General features: G+C 29.9%; 8 protein-coding genes across 8 annotated transcripts; 2 read left to right on the forward strand and 6 right to left on the reverse strand.

The window, feature by feature from the left end:
* Positions 1–610: 610 nt before the first annotated feature.
* Positions 611–811, reverse strand: PWA37_004114 (uncharacterized protein; the record flags this gene model as incomplete). Its single annotated transcript, XM_064860617.1, has 1 exon — positions 611–811. One exon carries the CDS (start codon positions 809–811, stop codon positions 611–613), a length of 201 nt encoding a protein of 66 aa, XP_064717634.1.
* Positions 812–1,558: 747 nt separating this feature from the next.
* On the reverse strand, positions 1,559–2,202 carry RPS16A (40S ribosomal protein uS9 RPS16A; the record flags this gene model as incomplete). Its single annotated transcript, XM_064860618.1, has 2 exons — positions 1,559–1,966; positions 2,179–2,202. 2 exons carry the CDS (start codon positions 2,200–2,202, stop codon positions 1,559–1,561), a joined length of 432 nt encoding a protein of 143 aa, XP_064717635.1.
* A 1,119-nt stretch (positions 2,203–3,321) lies between these two features.
* Positions 3,322–4,291, forward strand: RPL13B (60S ribosomal protein eL13 RPL13B; the record flags this gene model as incomplete). The annotated part of the gene is made up of 2 exons (XM_064860619.1): positions 3,322–3,325; positions 3,699–4,291. 2 exons carry the CDS (start codon positions 3,322–3,324, stop codon positions 4,289–4,291), a joined length of 597 nt encoding a protein of 198 aa, XP_064717636.1.
* A 462-nt stretch (positions 4,292–4,753) lies between these two features.
* RPP1A (ribosomal protein P1 RPP1A) lies at positions 4,754–5,071 on the reverse strand (the record flags this gene model as incomplete). Its single annotated transcript, XM_064860620.1, has 1 exon — positions 4,754–5,071. The coding sequence occupies one exon, from the start codon at positions 5,069–5,071 to the stop codon at positions 4,754–4,756; it is 318 nt and encodes a 105-aa protein (XP_064717637.1).
* A 616-nt stretch (positions 5,072–5,687) lies between these two features.
* SIP5 (Sip5p) lies at positions 5,688–7,223 on the reverse strand (the record flags this gene model as incomplete). The annotated part of the gene is made up of 1 exon (XM_064860621.1): positions 5,688–7,223. One exon carries the CDS (start codon positions 7,221–7,223, stop codon positions 5,688–5,690), a length of 1,536 nt encoding a protein of 511 aa, XP_064717638.1.
* Positions 7,224–9,610: 2,387 nt separating this feature from the next.
* Positions 9,611–10,309, reverse strand: CIN4 (Arf family GTPase CIN4; the record flags this gene model as incomplete). The annotated part of the gene is made up of 1 exon (XM_064860622.1): positions 9,611–10,309. One exon carries the CDS (start codon positions 10,307–10,309, stop codon positions 9,611–9,613), a length of 699 nt encoding a protein of 232 aa, XP_064717639.1.
* Positions 10,310–10,638: 329 nt separating this feature from the next.
* On the forward strand, positions 10,639–12,720 carry PSO2 (DNA cross-link repair protein PSO2; the record flags this gene model as incomplete). Its single annotated transcript, XM_064860623.1, has 1 exon — positions 10,639–12,720. The coding sequence occupies one exon, from the start codon at positions 10,639–10,641 to the stop codon at positions 12,718–12,720; it is 2,082 nt and encodes a 693-aa protein (XP_064717640.1).
* A 31-nt stretch (positions 12,721–12,751) lies between these two features.
* GAT2 (Gat2p) lies at positions 12,752–13,870 on the reverse strand (the record flags this gene model as incomplete). Its single annotated transcript, XM_064860624.1, has 1 exon — positions 12,752–13,870. One exon carries the CDS (start codon positions 13,868–13,870, stop codon positions 12,752–12,754), a length of 1,119 nt encoding a protein of 372 aa, XP_064717641.1.
* Positions 13,871–16,689: the final 2,819 nt, after the last annotated feature.

The raw sequence follows: 16,689 nt of genomic DNA on the forward strand, positions 1-16,689 counted from the left end.
AAGAAAAAATATAAGTAAAGAAAAGTGATTTTTTATTTTATCTTCTATGAAGTTAGAAGGTATGAAGGAGAAGTATCAATTAGTGAATTTTGATTTTTTTTCGTATTATTGAAACATTTTCAAAATTTGTTCTATAAATAAAAAGAAGGGAGGAAAAGTACGACATTCTATATACCTATACATTAATTATTTTAAAAGTTTCTCATTTATTCTGCACATATGTTTTAATAAAATAATACCAAACGAATTACATGTCCATATATATATATATATATATATATATATATATATATATATACGTATAGTCATAATATAATGTTTATATTGTGAGATAATTCAATCTATTACATGCCTTATTATCAAAAGAACCTAGTAAAAAACCACTTCTGGAGCGTAAGAATACTTAAGGAAAAAGTATAAAACAAACAAAATTCGCTTAATTTGGAAAGATCAAAATGTAGCGTTATTCATTAATATGTATAATAACTAATTAATTATACATGTATTATTTATCAAGTTGTTATACTAGTATATAAGAAAACTATATGCATGGGGATGCAGAAATCAATACAGAGAAATAGTTATGACAAGGTAATAAAAACCAATTCAATCATCTTCTAGCAGCCTTCAATTTTTCTAATCTTTCTGCTTCTTTTCTTGCATCAGCAATAGCCTGTTTTTTCCTTAAGATATCAGCATCATTTTCCATTCTCTTTTTTGGATCACCTGTCTTTTTTTGGTTCTTGGCAGCTTCCTTTTGTTTTTTCAAATTCTTAGCTCTTGCTAAATCTCTTTGATTACCTCTACTCATTATTAATTATGTCTGATCAAATATTAATTATTGTATGTGCTTGTTTGGTGGTGAAAACTCTCTTTTTGTTTACTTTTTTCTTCGATCTCAGATCTTCCTTCTGGATAGCCCTTTTATAATATAAATGAATCTCGACCTATTGTGAAAATTCAAAAAATACATTTCTATAAAGGAAAACAAAAAAAAATAATTAAATAAACGGAGAAGATTTTCGAAAAATGGAAAAAAAGAAAACAAAAAATGAGATTAAAATATGTTGGTCGCTATGGTAACAACACGGTAACTACCCGAAAATTTAATTAATCTAAGAAATAAAGAATTTTCTACCGATGTGTCAGTCTATACATAAGCTGTATCGCCTACTGCGTTTGAGTGAGAGCAGCATTGCCAAGTTAGTAAAGGGGGAGTAATCAAAGATAGTACATTTAATCACCATTAAACAAGCTCTGTAATATTTATAGTCCGTATATTACAATGATGTTATTTTACAAAATGGTATAAAAGTTTACAATATATATATAAATTGCATCAAAATTAGTTTATTTTTAATATGACATTATATGATGGAAGAATAGGGAATACCCATATATATAATATACCTTCCCTTTTTTATTTGTGGAAAAATAAAAAGTATGCTAAGTGCAAACCGATAGTTTCTATGAATAACTATAATTCAACTGGCTATGGAAGTAAGCAAAATTGATTAAATAGAAAAAAAAAGAAAGTTGGAATGACAAAAAACTCTTTTTAACGGTAAGATTTTTGGAATCTAGCTCTAGCACCTCTACCACCGAATTTCTTTGGTTCTGGTCTTCTAGCATCAGCAATCAACAAGGTTCTATCGTAAGAAGTGAAGGCTTTCTTTAATTCATTCTTGGATTGTTCATCGACGTATTTTTGGTGGTAAGCGACCAAACCCTTAGCAATGGCTTGTCTAATAGCATAGACTTGGGAAACGTGACCACCACCAGTAACTCTAACTCTGATGTCAATGTTGGCAAACTTATCTAAACCAACCAATAATAATGGCTCGTAAACCTTGAATCTTAAAATTTCTGGTTCAACTAAGGTAATTGGAGAACCGTTAACCTTGATTAAACCCTTACCAGCTTTAACATGGGCAACAGCTGTAGCAGATTTCTTCTTACCGAAGGTCTATATACACAAAATCACGTTAAAATACGGTTGTATTACAAATGAAAGCGGGACAATATGGCCATTCATGGTTATAATATGTTAGTATCAAAACATTCTTTGTAAACTGATAAATTTACCCCTCCTGGTTCTCAATATCGCTGGTCGATTTTATGATATTAACTTGTGGGGCTTCTTAAAGTGCATTTTTGGACTAAAAATTCTTGACATACTTGAACACTTGGGACGGCAGACATTATGCAATTTATTTATCAGTCTCTTTTATCTGTGGGTACACAAGTTTCACATTTTTAACTATAGGTTGTTTTATTCATCACCCACTTACTCAGAAGCCAATAAGCACAAACAGACTGATGTGGTGGTTAGGCAGGTGTTGGTAGGCCTGACTGTCTGGTAAACAGACAGATAGTCCAGTCTAGTAAGCAAGTTAGGTAGGCGTCATAGACGAAAACCAAAGCAGAAAGTCGTTTTACCTTGCGAGATAATAGTAGGAAAAGGATGTAGGGAGCATCATATTTGCATAGATATTTTTCCCCTTTTCATTGCATACTAAAGATCTCGTAAATGGCTTTCTTGTTTTTCTAAACCAACGACTAAATAAAATATGCAAATACATACATACAAACTGAGCAATGGTGTACAGATGTTATAAAATAGTCCTCGGACTGTTATTTTTTAAAACATCAGTACATTTTTAATTAGAAGGTTTTTTTACTTATTTTACCTTGGATAAAAAAGAAAAACATTCGCATTATTTAAAATATATACACTTTCCTTTTTTAGGAAAATTTAGATAGAATCTTGGAAAGTTAGGACAGAAAAAGAATGTTGATTAATCCGAGCGAACAGTATCTCTTAAACAGGAAAACTGAGTGTTCAAATGTAAGGAGGACACCAAACTTTGGAGAAACAGTATGCATTGTTTGAGAGCTCTATTCGCCTGGAAAAATTCCTGTTGGACAGAAAAATATCACTGGGAGGAAGCTGGAAATATGTCTACTCTGTTTTCCAGTTGTACGAGTAATGCACTGCAGTATGCTTACCGATAGCTGAGAGGCTTGACAACACCACTCAGAAGGATATAGCCTGTCTGGCCACAGATTGACTAAACCTTTATCCCTTTCTATGATGGATGGATGGATGGATGGATGGTGTAACGTCTGCTGTGCCATATTGAATCCTTTAGCGTCTATCACTATAGAGTGGTTCATGGTTACTGTCAACAAAAGTATATATCAAATTCAGTGTAACAAAAATAGACGGTTAGTGTGACGTGTGTATAAAAAGCTTGTCGTCGTTACTACCGTTGGTCTTGTATTGTCAAAGGAAGGTCGTAGAGCAGAAAACACGTAACAATGGGTATGTTACCTATACATGATTAAGAAGCTAGTTACATGTTATAAAAGACTAATGATTTCGGGGGTACAGGTAATGCCAAATTAGAATGAAATATCATGAAGTCGAGGTGAAATTAAGTTAAAGCTGAGAGTTTATTTATTTACCATTAATACCATGCAGTACATGACATGTTATAATAGCAAATAAACTAGATTATCAAAATACTGATTACTAACAAGAACAATTAAACATTAATATAAATGAGAAAATTATAATGGCAATAAAAGAGAGAGAAGTGGATATTGTAGTATGGTTTCTCCTTTTTGTGATTAATATTTGATCTCATTCTATTGATGTTAATAATATATTAATTGATTTTTTTATTTCATTACAGCTATTTCCAAGAATTTACCACTTTTAAATAACCACTTCAGAAAGCACTGGCAAGAACGTGTCAGAGTTCACTTTGACCAAGCTGGTAAGAAGGTTGCTAGACGTCAAGCCAGAGCTGCTAAGGCTGCCAAGATTGCTCCAAGACCATTAGACTTGTTAAGACCAGTTGTCAGAGCTCCAACCGTTAGATACAACAGAAAGGTCAGAGCTGGTAAGGGTTTTACTTTTGGTGAAATCAAGGCTGCTGGTTTAACCCCAGCTTACGCCAGAACCATTGGTATCGCTGTTGATCACAGACGTCAAGATAAGAACCAAGAAACTTTTGAAGTCAATGTTCAAAGATTAAAGGAATACTTATCTAAGATCATTGTCTTCCCAAGAAATGGTAAGGTTGAAGCCGAACAAGTCTTATCTACTGCCGCTGCTTTCCCAATTGCTCAACCATCTACCGATGTTGAAGCCAGAGCTGTTGAAGCCACTGAACAATCTGCTTACAGAACTTTAAGATTAGCAAGATCTGAAAAGAAATACAAGGGTATTAGAGAAAAGAGAGCTAGAGAAAAGGCTGAAGCTGAAGCTGAAAAGAAGAAATAAATGATATTTAATTTTATTGCAAATAAATATACATATTTTTCTATCATACTATATACTCTTTTTTTCAATAACACTCTACATTAATATATTATAATAAATAAAAATAAGCATAGTGTAACTTTATGATTATTCTTACTCTGATTATTGTATATGTAGTGTGCTCGTGCATATATGAAATTAATCTAAATGTTTGTAATGTAATAATTGGTAAAATGTTAATATATAGTTGAAAATAACTGCGAAAAATCATAATACATAGTTTCCCAAATAAAACCATAAGATGACCTATTATGAAAATCCAGTGTTCATTATCCATACCATTTTCACAAAAAACATAAAATTATAACAAAGATATCTTTTTATATTATTAAATTAGAGAGGTTAAAAAAAAATTAAATACAATTATATAATACTATATATATATAGATATATAACAAATATGATTTAATCAGCTTTATCCCCTTAATCGAATAAACCGAAACCCATGTCATCATCAGATTCTTCCTTAGCTTCTTCTTCTTCTTCTTCAGCAGCAGCTTCTTCAGCAGCACCAGTAGCTGCAGCACCAGCGGCGGCTGGAGCAGCGGCACCAGCAGAGAAGTTGACTAATAAGTCCTTCAAGTCTTGACCTTCTAAAGCCTTGGCATAGATGTCAGCCCAGATACCTTCAACTGGGATGTTGGCAGCTTCAGTTAAAGTAATTAATTTGTCAGCAGAAATTTCAATTTCAGCATCAGCTAAGATTAAAGCAGCGTAAGATAAAGCAGTTTCGGTAGACATCTCTGTTTTTTTTTCCTAGTGGAGGGTTTATAGAATAATCAATTTAAGCTTCAAAAGAGCAGACTATTTCCTTGGTTTTGTATTAAAGGGAATACAAGCAAATGTGTTTAAGAAAGATGTAGTTTAAGTATCTAAGACGGAGAAGGCTTCAAAAGAATTTAGGAGAGCATTGAAACAGAACATAGTAGCATTTTTCATTCTACGAAGTCAAACTTCTATCAATAAAGTTGTAAGAAATCAAAAATTTTTCAGACATTTCAATGAGTTTTGTTTAAACATCGCAATTTTTTTTTCCTCAAAAATAAAAAAAAAAAAATTAAAAGTGCGTCTATCATCTTTGACGAAATTTAATCATGTGACTTATACAGACTGACGTCAGTATTTTTTTGGTGTAATTTCTTTTCTGTTTAAGGCAAGAAGATATAGAAAATTCCAATTATATAATGATATGTATGATGTTTTTCTTTTATTAACAAAGGATTATTATAAGATCCGTCGTAATTTAACCTCATTTGTTTATGATAATTAATCAGGAAGCTAATGATTGTCATGTCAATGTTATTTCGTTTATATGTAGAATTAATATATGTATACATATATATCATTAGCATATTTCTTACTTTTTCTTGGATTTTTCTTGGTCCTCAAGACTTAGTTGAATAGCTTGTTTTATCATTTGTTCCTCTAATTCCTCAAGACTTAATTGTTTTCTTTTTGTTTTAGAATTAGTTCCTCGTACTGAATACTTGGCTGGTGAACTAGTATTAGAATTTTGTCTCAGAGAGTATTCAGGATCCACTAATTGATTACTAACATGAATAGCAGTAGCATTAGCTGCTCTCTTGGCAAGCCTCGAACGTTCTTTCTTTAATTTAGCTTCCCAATCAGGTCTAATATCATCTGATGTTATGATATTACTGATTATGATATCCTTATGTTTATTTCCAGACGATGATGATGATGATGATGATAACGGCGATGCAGATGCGGATATGGATGTTGGCGATCCCAAAGTTTCTTTGTTCTCCTTTTCTTGACCAGAAATTTCCTGTTTCTGTATTTCATTTTGCGCTACTTCACAGTAATCGCTAGGAGGGATACCACCTATACCTGTTCTACGGTTTGTTGGTGGTGTATATGTAATGGAAAAATTGGGTGTTGCACAATATGGACAGTTTGAAGGTTCTGATATTAATAAGTTTGGATCCTTAGAATTATCGTCAGTTATTGGTTTTGTTGGGTCCACTTCTTCATGAGGGAAATGTGGTTCTGATCGTTTTATCTGAACAAAACATTCTGTACAGATAGGCTGTTGACAACATTTAGAATAGTTTAAAGGCCCAGGGATGTGAAGAAAACATATGGGGCATTCCATACCATTTTTGTATAAAGAATATTTTAAATCATCGCTTGGTAAATATCTATTTTTAATTTTATTTTTCTTTGCATCGACTTTATCTTCCAGGAAGGATTCGTTTGCAGTTTCTTGCCAGATTAATCTTTTCCTATACAGCCTAGCTTTAAAGATCATTGCATGCTGACGACGCTGTTCTCTTTTGGACAAACTTCTATCAACCAAATAATCGAAGTTAGGTTTTTTTAGGTCGCCGATTGGGACATCTTCGAATTCCTCTAAATTTTCTTCAAAGGTTGCATGTAATGGTAACCCATCTACAATTTTGATGATTTCTTCCCTTGACCAAGTTTCGTCAAAGTCTTGTAACGGCGTATAAAATGGAGCCAATTTTCTCTCTATAATCAGGCTTCTAACAATATCTATATTGTAATCCAGTTTATCGAAGTTGTAACAACCAAACGGTGCCAAAAACCCACCATCGCAACATTCGTCATATTTGACCACCAGCCCCCTTGCGTGAATTTCTTTTAATTTTTCTCTATCCTTGACGTATTTTTTCCTATCCTTGTCACGATCTATCTTATTAAAGATACTGTATTGTTTTTGCCTAGTATTATTAGTGTAATTTTCTCCTACCATGCTATTGCTGTTAGGATTTAATAAAGTGTTGGCTAATGAAACATTCTTAGATCTGTTTTTATAATTTTTATGATTTAAGGTGTCTGCATCATTAACGAATTCTGTATCATTATAAGTAGGACCCTCAGGATATAATTTCGTTGGCGTATTCCCCATTATAAATATAAATGTAGATAGATGTATATGTATAAATGGATAATTGAAAAACAGAAATAAAGAAACAAAAAAAAAAGGAAAAAGAAAAAGAAAAATGAAAGATTGGTTTTTATTTTTATTCAACCAACAAAGCTTCTTAACACGTCTTTTTAGAACACTTAAATAAGATGGGGATCCACTTATTCTCTATTTATTTTATAGTTTAATTAGACAGAAAAAGAAAAAAAAAGTCATTGTTATGAACATGAATTTACATATATGTATCTATATATATTTTCAAACACAGCATTCAATAGATTGGTTAAATATTTTCTTTTTGTTTTTTTTTTTTTTTTTTTTTCGTTTCCATTGTCCTTTTCATTTTCCTTTTGGTTCCCCTTTAATTTCAATTCATTTTCGCAACTTTTTGAAGAAGTAATATTAAAAGAAAAAGGCTGCCCACAGCGGAGGGAGAGAAAAAAGAAATGCGCCTCTCCTGCAAGAAGGAAATAAAAAGAAAAAAAGAAAAAAGAAAAACAAATAGAGCGGAATTTAAGAAATAAAGACAGAAAAAAAAGAAAAGGGGAAAATAAAACATAAAAAAAGGAGCGGAGCGGGATTTGTGGGAAATTGGCATCTTTCCGGAAAAAACTCGCTTCTCATAGATTTTTTATTTTTTATTTTTTTTTGTTTTATTTTTTTAGGAAGATAATGCAGAAAAAGTAAGTAAAGATAAGGAAACGAATGAGACTAGCACTAAAAAAAAGAAAAAGAAAAAGAAATAACAAATATATATATATATATAAAGAGCAAGGGACTCTGTGTGCGATCGTATATATTTATAGTTCACATATTAATCTTAGAAGAATATAAGGTGTCTAAAAGGATCCTCTCAACTCTTAAACCTTTTACTAAAAGCTTTATCAGCGGCCACATTTTTATAGACAATTTCATCAATAGCTTCATCTGTAGCAATATAAATATGAGTAAACACAGCAATACCACACAATTCATCCTTTTGAACTAAACAAAACTAGTGTTGTAATGCCTGAACTGTCTTTTAAAAAAAACTGGCTTACTAAAAACAACTGCGTTATTTTCAGATCAAAACAAAAGACCGATCTTGATTTTCTTGTTTTTATCAATTTCAATATCATTAATCATATCTCTCTTTATTAATTTCTTTCTTTAAATTTATATGTTCACAGATTATAATTGCTGTATTATTATCTAACATGACCATCTCTAATGCATTCAATACTTTTTGAACGTGTTCATCCTTGATTTATTTAACAGCAAAGTTACTTGTATAAGGATACAGTATCAAAAGACATAATCATGAGAAAAAAAAAAGAAAAACATTCAAAACATATATGTATGTATACATAAATGAATAGATAAACAAGTAAATAGAAGAAGATAACTAAATATTAAACTATATTATAGTGAATATTTTAAAAGTTAAAAGTAATTTCGTTTGTATATATATTATCTCTGGTTCACTTTCAAGGCCAGAATTATGGTCAGTTTGTCCTCTAGTAGTCACCTTAAAGATGATTTGAACTTTTATCAAATATTCTAATTCCTTGAACAGACCAACCAAATGGAATTAAAGGAAATACCTTTGTTGGAACATATGTCCAGATTAGGAAAAAACAAGATAAGATAAGGTGAGATAAGGTAAGGTAAGGCGATCTTACTCCGAAATCGTTGTTTTTTTCTTTTCTTTTTTTTCCTAGAAAAAAATAATAACCCGTTTTTCATAATAAGGTACCATATTTATAGCTGAAATAAGTTACTTTTCTTTGCTGGTCTTGAAAAATTATTTTCAAACTTTAACTGACCAGATACAAAATCTGACAATCAAGATGAACTACAATTCCTCACACCTAGTAGAGACTTAAATAATAAATAAAAATATATATAACACTTTGAAAAAAGAAAAGGTTTCACTCAAAATTCCATTCACATTAATTCACCTTAGTACAAGAATATTAGTTCTTTAATATTGATATTATTGAGAGTGAATTTACACTATTTTTTGAATGGACCATATAAAAAATAAAGGAATGATTGAGATTCACCATAAATAGTTTTATTGTGCACTTGTTATAATAAATAAATAAATAAATACCATATATACTTTAATACTATAAAAAAGCATAATATATATAGAGTAAAGCAGAAATGGAAAAGGTACCTAAACTGGGTTATAAATTAAAAGCAATAATTGTTTTTTAATCAAATAAAACAAAACACCATTGCTTTATCTAACTAACAACAGTCATAATATTACATACTATATACTAAAGATGAACCAATAACTGACAATATGTATTAATAACAGAAACAATTCCTATCGTATACTCTTTCATTTTTCCAAAACTCGAAACATAAATGCTTCGAGGCTATCTATTAGATGTATCTATTAACAGCTCTTTTTTCAAATTGCCCACACCTTCACCCGTGATACCACTACATTTCAAAAATAAGATGGATTCTGATCTCATTTTCTGACTTTTAATATTCGAATCTACATCCTCAATATCTATATTTAGTTGTGCTAATATTTTCTTTTTGATCTGCTGAAAAGAAACATCAATGTCATCTGGTAATAATAAATCCACTTTATTACAAAGAACAATAACTTTACACTCATACCCAATCCTTCCCTCATCTCTCAGAATCAATTCTTTCAACTCGTTAAAAGATTCATCAAACCTTAAAGGTAAACTGATATCAATACACCAGATCAAAATATCTGTCTTATCGAAGTAGTTATCCCAAAACGGTCTTAGTGTCTTTTGTCCACCTATATCCCATAACGACACTTGTTTACCTGAATCATCCAAAGTAATGGTTTGAATCTGAAATCCAATAGTGGGCGTAATATTATTCTTTCTTTCATGTAACGGTAATAGTTGATTAACTATGGTAGATTTACCTGAGTTGTCTAAACCTAGGATAAGACATCTGATTTCTTGGTCTTTTAATTTTTGTTTCTTAATAATAGTTAAAAGACCCATTATTTTTTCAACTATAGAAGATGATAAGTAATTAACTTTTCCATATATATATATATATATGTGTGTGTGTGTATAACTCATCTCATAATTTGTTAGGATATCTGTATATTGCGGTGCTACATCTTAATCAAGTGCATGCTTCAAAAAGGGTGATGAGATATTCAACTTGGAACAGAAAGGAAAGAAAAAAATAAAAACAAAATAAAATAACCAAAAAAATAATTAATAAGGTAAAAAGAAACAAAAAAAGTGGACAAATACAAAAGCATTTACCAATCTTGATCTATTACAAGACTTTACAAACTCCCTTAAGAAAATAAATAATCTAAAATATAACCTACCAAAAAAGAACTCCATATAACATAACATAACTTAGTGAAAACTATGATCTTATGTTTATGTAAGATACAATGAGAAGATCTCTTGTTAATATCAGGCAATCAGATATACGCAGTAAGCCATATGTGAAGAAGACACAGAATTTTAAGAGACAAAGGACGTTGACCGAATTTCAAATCCCTGTGGCATCAAGTTTACCTATCCGTAAAAGAGATGGATTAAAAGTGATTATAAATGATGGTGACACCCCAATTGTATTGGATGAGGATGAAATAGATTTTAATACATTTGAAGGCGATAAGAGTCAAAATATTGAGTCTCAAGAGCCAGATGAAAGGCAAAATAGAGAAAATGTCAATGAGAAAACTGAAATAACCGAAGAATTAGAGATGAATGAAACTCTAGATTCTACTCATATTACAAATCATGCAGAACCCTTAGTTGCTTTAGTTGAATCACAGGAAAGTGTAATAGAAATTATAGAATCAGACAAGGGGAATACCATGAATGAAGTGCAGAAAGAATCTTTTGAAACTGAAATGTCCATCACTACTACACCTACCACTGGTATTACTCATAAATATACAGACCAAATCACGTCAATAAAATGCCCTATTTGTGATATTGATATATCTGGATTAGAATTGTATGCACGAGAAGCACACTGTGAACAGTGTTTTGATGTTAATTTAACCAAAGTATCCACAAATAAAATGGAACTTATGTTAAAAAGTTCCCCAAAAAAACAATTAACAGAGAACAATAAGAAAGAAACGAAGTTGAGGATGGCAACGAAAAAAATGAAAAAGAAAAAGAGAATAAAACAGAGATTACCTCTACCATCAATCAAAATATTAAATTTTAAATCCGGATATAAACTGGTAGTAGATGGATTTAATTTCGCACCTGATCCAAATATAGATATGTATTTTCTTTCACATTTCCATTCAGACCATTATATGGGAATAAATAAATCATGGGATAATGGGAGAATATTTTGTTCAATAATAACTAGTCAACTACTTCAATATAAATTTAAAGTCCCTGCTGAACGAATATTTGAATTAGAGAATGATACGTGGATTCATATAAGTGACCATATTGAGGTCATGGCTATGGATGCAAATCATTGTCCAGGTGCAAGTATATTTTTATTTCGAGAATGGGATATTAATAAAACTATTGTCAAACAAATTCTTCATACAGGAGACTTTCGAGTAACCGAACAATTGACTAATAAGATTAGTAATGTATTAAAAAGTGGTATGGATCTAATTGATGGGAAAGAGGTATCAATGAATAAATATAAAATAATCGATGAAATATATCTAGATACCACGTATTTAAATGTAGGAAACTCACATCCTACACAAAATAACGTTATAACTACTGCAGCCCAATATATTAAAGCATATTTTGATGATCTTACTAATAAACAATCAGATGGAAAAAGTGATAATATTCTTGATAAATTGGTTAAACATCGACAGAACAAGGATAAAAAAAATATTGTTCTTGTTGGATCATATTCTATTGGGAAAGAAAAACTAGCTCAGGGCATTGCTGAAGCATTAAACTATGGGGACACCAGTATATACATCAGAGAAAATGATACTCTAAGAAAATGTTTTATACCAAACGGTAAACAATTATCATTGAACAAAACTCATGGATACGTTGATGTACATATTGTACCTTTAAATATTCTAAAAGATGAATCCAAAATATGTGAATATATTAAGAGGACGTATTATGGGATAACGTGGCTTGATGTGAACCTTATTGGTATTATACCAACAGGCTGGACGTTCTCTGGACATTGGAGTTATCAAAGAAGAAATGTAAAGGAGAAAGCAGAAATTGTCGAAAAGATATTAAATGGTAATACTTATGGTGATTATATAGATAATATATGGTTCGAAACGCAGATAATACGACGTAATCAAAAAAAATTAAAAGAACGTGGTAAATTTGATATTTTTAATGTCCCATACTCTGAGCATAGTAGTTTCCCTGAATTAATACAATTTTTATCATCAAGGGATATATATTGGAAAAATATTCTTCCTACAGTAAATCTGGATAAATTAGATGATATGAGAGAGTGGTTTGAAACTATTTCAAAAATTAAAGAAGATAATGGAAAAATATGATTTATATAACAGATATATATATTAATTTATATTAATTTATAGTATTATAATTATTATCTAAGGTTGGATCCATATCAAATTGCTTAATAATATCATGTGGGATTTCAATATGACTTGGAACTTGTCTTACATTGGTTGGTTGAATAAATCTATTAAACCTCATAATCAAATTAGCTTGTTTCAAATCGTATCTTTGAATAAGACGTCTGTAATATAGACCACATGCATTACATAAGGATCTACTACCATAAGGTCCCAACCTCCATTCTGGTGTATTTGTCTCTTGACATTGAAAGCATTTCTTATTGGAGGAAGAAGAAGAAAAAGATCTTTTTGATATTGGATTAAGTAAATCTTTAATATTTGAAATTTTTTTATTCTTTTTCGTTATTCTTTGTTTTCTTTTCTTCTTTATCTTATTATTATTTTTTCTTTTATTACTGTCAGATTTAACAGTTTTACTGTCAGATTTTTTAACTGTGCTAGCGGTTGTAGCAGTAGTAGTTGTATCTACATTATTTGTTGGAGCAGAATGGTTCTTTAAAGCCGTTGTTGTTGGTAAATTCTGTGGTAGTAAAACATTTTCTTGCTGTTGATATTGTGGTTGTTGATTAATAGTCATATTTATATTAGGTATGTAGACAGGTAAACTACGAGGATAAGATGCAGAGATGTTGTTATTATAGTTCATTTGCATTTGCTGCTGTTGTTGTTGTAAAAAATGTGGATTTAATTGTTCAGGACCTATAATTTGAACAGGTGGAGTGTAAATATAGTGTGGCAATGAATAGCGAGCTGCATTAGTATTATTTGTAGTATTAGTCTTTGTAGCTGTAATAGCAGAAGCAGGAGCTGGGAGTTGTTGCTGCTGTTGTTGCTGTGGTAATAATGATAGCGGAGATATAGTTCCTGTGTGATAATTTAAATCATTACTATTTGGTGGTGAAATATAAGTGTAATCATTAATCCTTACAAGTTTAGTGTGGTTTAGTGTAGTTAAAAGATTTTTAAAACTTGGTAAAATAAACTCTTTTTGTAAAGTTGTATAGTTTTTGTTATTGATAATGTGATTATCATTATTATTCATATTGTTTGAATAATATATTTGAGGTAAATTTGTAGCATAACAGTTATTTGAAAGGTTAGACATTTTATATATTATATATGCTTATTATTATTATTATTATTATTATTATTATTATTATTATTATTATTATTATTATTATTATTATTATTATTATTATTATTATTATTATTATTATTATTATTATTATTATTCAAACACTTGACAAAATACAAGAAATATTTTTAAAGGGAAGAATCTGATCTTATCTAGAGATCAAACTTAATTAATATTTCAATAGTTTTATATCTAAAAAAGATTAAATAATTTAAAGGATTATAAATGATCGAGGTTAAGTGCCAAGAGTAGTTCGAAGTTTACAAAAAAAAAACCAGAAGTGGAGAAAAGCAACTATACAAAAGAGGGGAGAGAACGATTATCTTACTGTTTATATATATATCTACATATATATGTGTTTGTTTGTTTGTGTTTTTGTGTATTTTTTTTTGTGTGTGTGTGTGTGTGTGGATGTATATATGCATGTTTGCATGTATGTATGTTTGTTTGTATATATGGATGCATGAGACAGATAACCCTTTACTTGTAGAAAATGGATGCCAATAATGACAACAACTACCAATTCAGTCCACAACCAAAAGACAAATAAAGTGAAATTGAATAAAAGAAATGAATAATTAAACTTTCCCTATGAGCATAATGATGACAGAATGAATTGTAATGTTATTCTTAATCTAATCTCAAAAGAAAGAAAAATAGATAAATAACAAAAAGAAAAGTCACAATCACAATAGCGATATCGAAGACAATATTGAGAATAACAATGGCGACAACAGTAACTATAGTCACCAACTTCAAGGCTTGCATACATCATCGTCATAATAATAACAAGAGCAATAAGAACAAAACAAAAACTTAGATTTCTCTAATCTTTTATTCTGTTATTTAATAACAAAAGATACGACCATTAAACAAAGAAAAAAGAAGAAAAAAGAGGAGTTAATTGAGACAAGTCTTCCAAGCAAATGTTAAATTGCATTATTCCCGCACAAACAACACAAGCAAACAAATATACAGCAACCCTACTCATTATTCGTTATAAATAAATATTATTGTTTACGTATTGTTTTTTGGTGGTTGTAAATAAATTAACACTCGCAATTTTTATTCAATATTTGTGGTAACACTCCAAGAAACAAAAGAAAGGAAAAAGAATGTAAATCTTACAAAAGAATTGATAGAAACAAAATATAGTTGTCATACTTGCATTATTTCTACCACAGTATTGTGTTGTTGAGATTCCGATTATTATTTTTTCTTGACACCAATAGAAAAAAGAATGACGTACACAACGGCGTGCAACAAACAAAATACAATAAAAAAACTACTGACGTGTTTTCTAAATTTAGATTAAGTTACTTTTCTTTAATCTTTCCGATTTTTTTCTTCTCTAATTCGCCCGCAGAGATGGAGAAATTCAATTTCTTTCTTTGTTTTTTTTTTTTCTTTTTCTTTTTCTCTCCACATTTTTCTTTTAACCGAATCAAAAAAAAATCGGTTTTACTTTCTTTTCTTTTTTTTGTCCCTTATTACAAGAATGAATAAAACAAAAAAATAAAAGCAAAATCTCCGGAATAATAACCAAAAAGAACCAAGAAAAAAATAAGATAAATAATAGCATTCACAATATTACAACTCCACATACACGATAAACATATGTCCATTATCCTCAAAACAAAAGAATGAGGAGAGACTGAGTCACAAATTACATTCTTTTCTAATATTACTGTGTACACAACCAGTTTCAAAAAGGACACCGATTACTCTTCCCATTAATTTGTTATTTCTCTACTGTTTGCTTTGTTTTGCTACCAACTATTAACAATAACACTATGAAAACAACGTCTGACTCCCTCCTCACATCCTTCAGTAAAAAGGAAAAAGGAAAAAGAAAAAGAAAAAAAAGGAGTAACTCTAATAGCTTCCTGGTGAGGAGTCAGACCATTTTTATTTGTTTATTTGTTTGTTTCTTTGTTTCTTTGTTTTATTATCGTATTGTTTTTTGTAATTCAATCTTGGCAACTTTTATAGTAATTGTCAATTAACTTTATTGTAACTCTATTTAATTTAAAAAAAATAAAAAAATGCATGTATGTATATTTGTATTAAATTGCCCACGTTCCTTAAACGTCCCACGTTTCTTTCCTATCCCTCGCATGATTTCTTTTTTAGTCATTTGAATATCACAATATATAGTGTTTACAGTTTATTCAAACAAAATAAAAAAGGAAAATAAAGAAATTAGTTGCTATTAATAGCAATACTAAAAAGCCCAAAAAAAAAAAAAAAAAAAAAAAAAAGATAAAAAGACAAATTAATCGTGATGTCTATTTTCAGTAAATAGTCATCTCGTTGAACTATCAACATACTATCTATATTACTTTATCTTTTAACTCTAATGTCTACAGTAGATTTTGTTGTTGTTGTTTTCGTTTACTGGTCCTGCACCTTTTTTTTTCGTTATACTATATTTAAAGTCGGCTATGTTTGTTAGGGTTTGTTCTCTTTTTCCTTCTTTTTTTCCCCTCTCTTTTTCTTTTCCTTTAACTTCGTTATTGAATTAAAAAAAATAAAAAAAATAAAAAGATCAAAAAACAAGGTAGGAAGAAAAGGGGTGGCAAAGAATAGGTAAAGGAAGGAAACAGAGAATTATGTAGGTGATGTACTATAATAAAGAGTCGTAATAATAGTAATATTTATAATAACATAAAAATGAGCATACATACATATATATATACAAATATACGAATATACAAATATACAAATATATATTTCTCTTGTTTTTTTTCTTTTTTTTACAAATATAATAAGAAAAAACGACTACTTCT

Source organism: Arxiozyma heterogenica (genome assembly GCF_036370985.1).
Source record: "Arxiozyma heterogenica strain weizmannii chromosome Unknown scaffold_5, whole genome shotgun sequence".
NCBI classification, from domain to species: Eukaryota; Fungi; Ascomycota; class Saccharomycetes; order Saccharomycetales; family Saccharomycetaceae; genus Arxiozyma; species Arxiozyma heterogenica.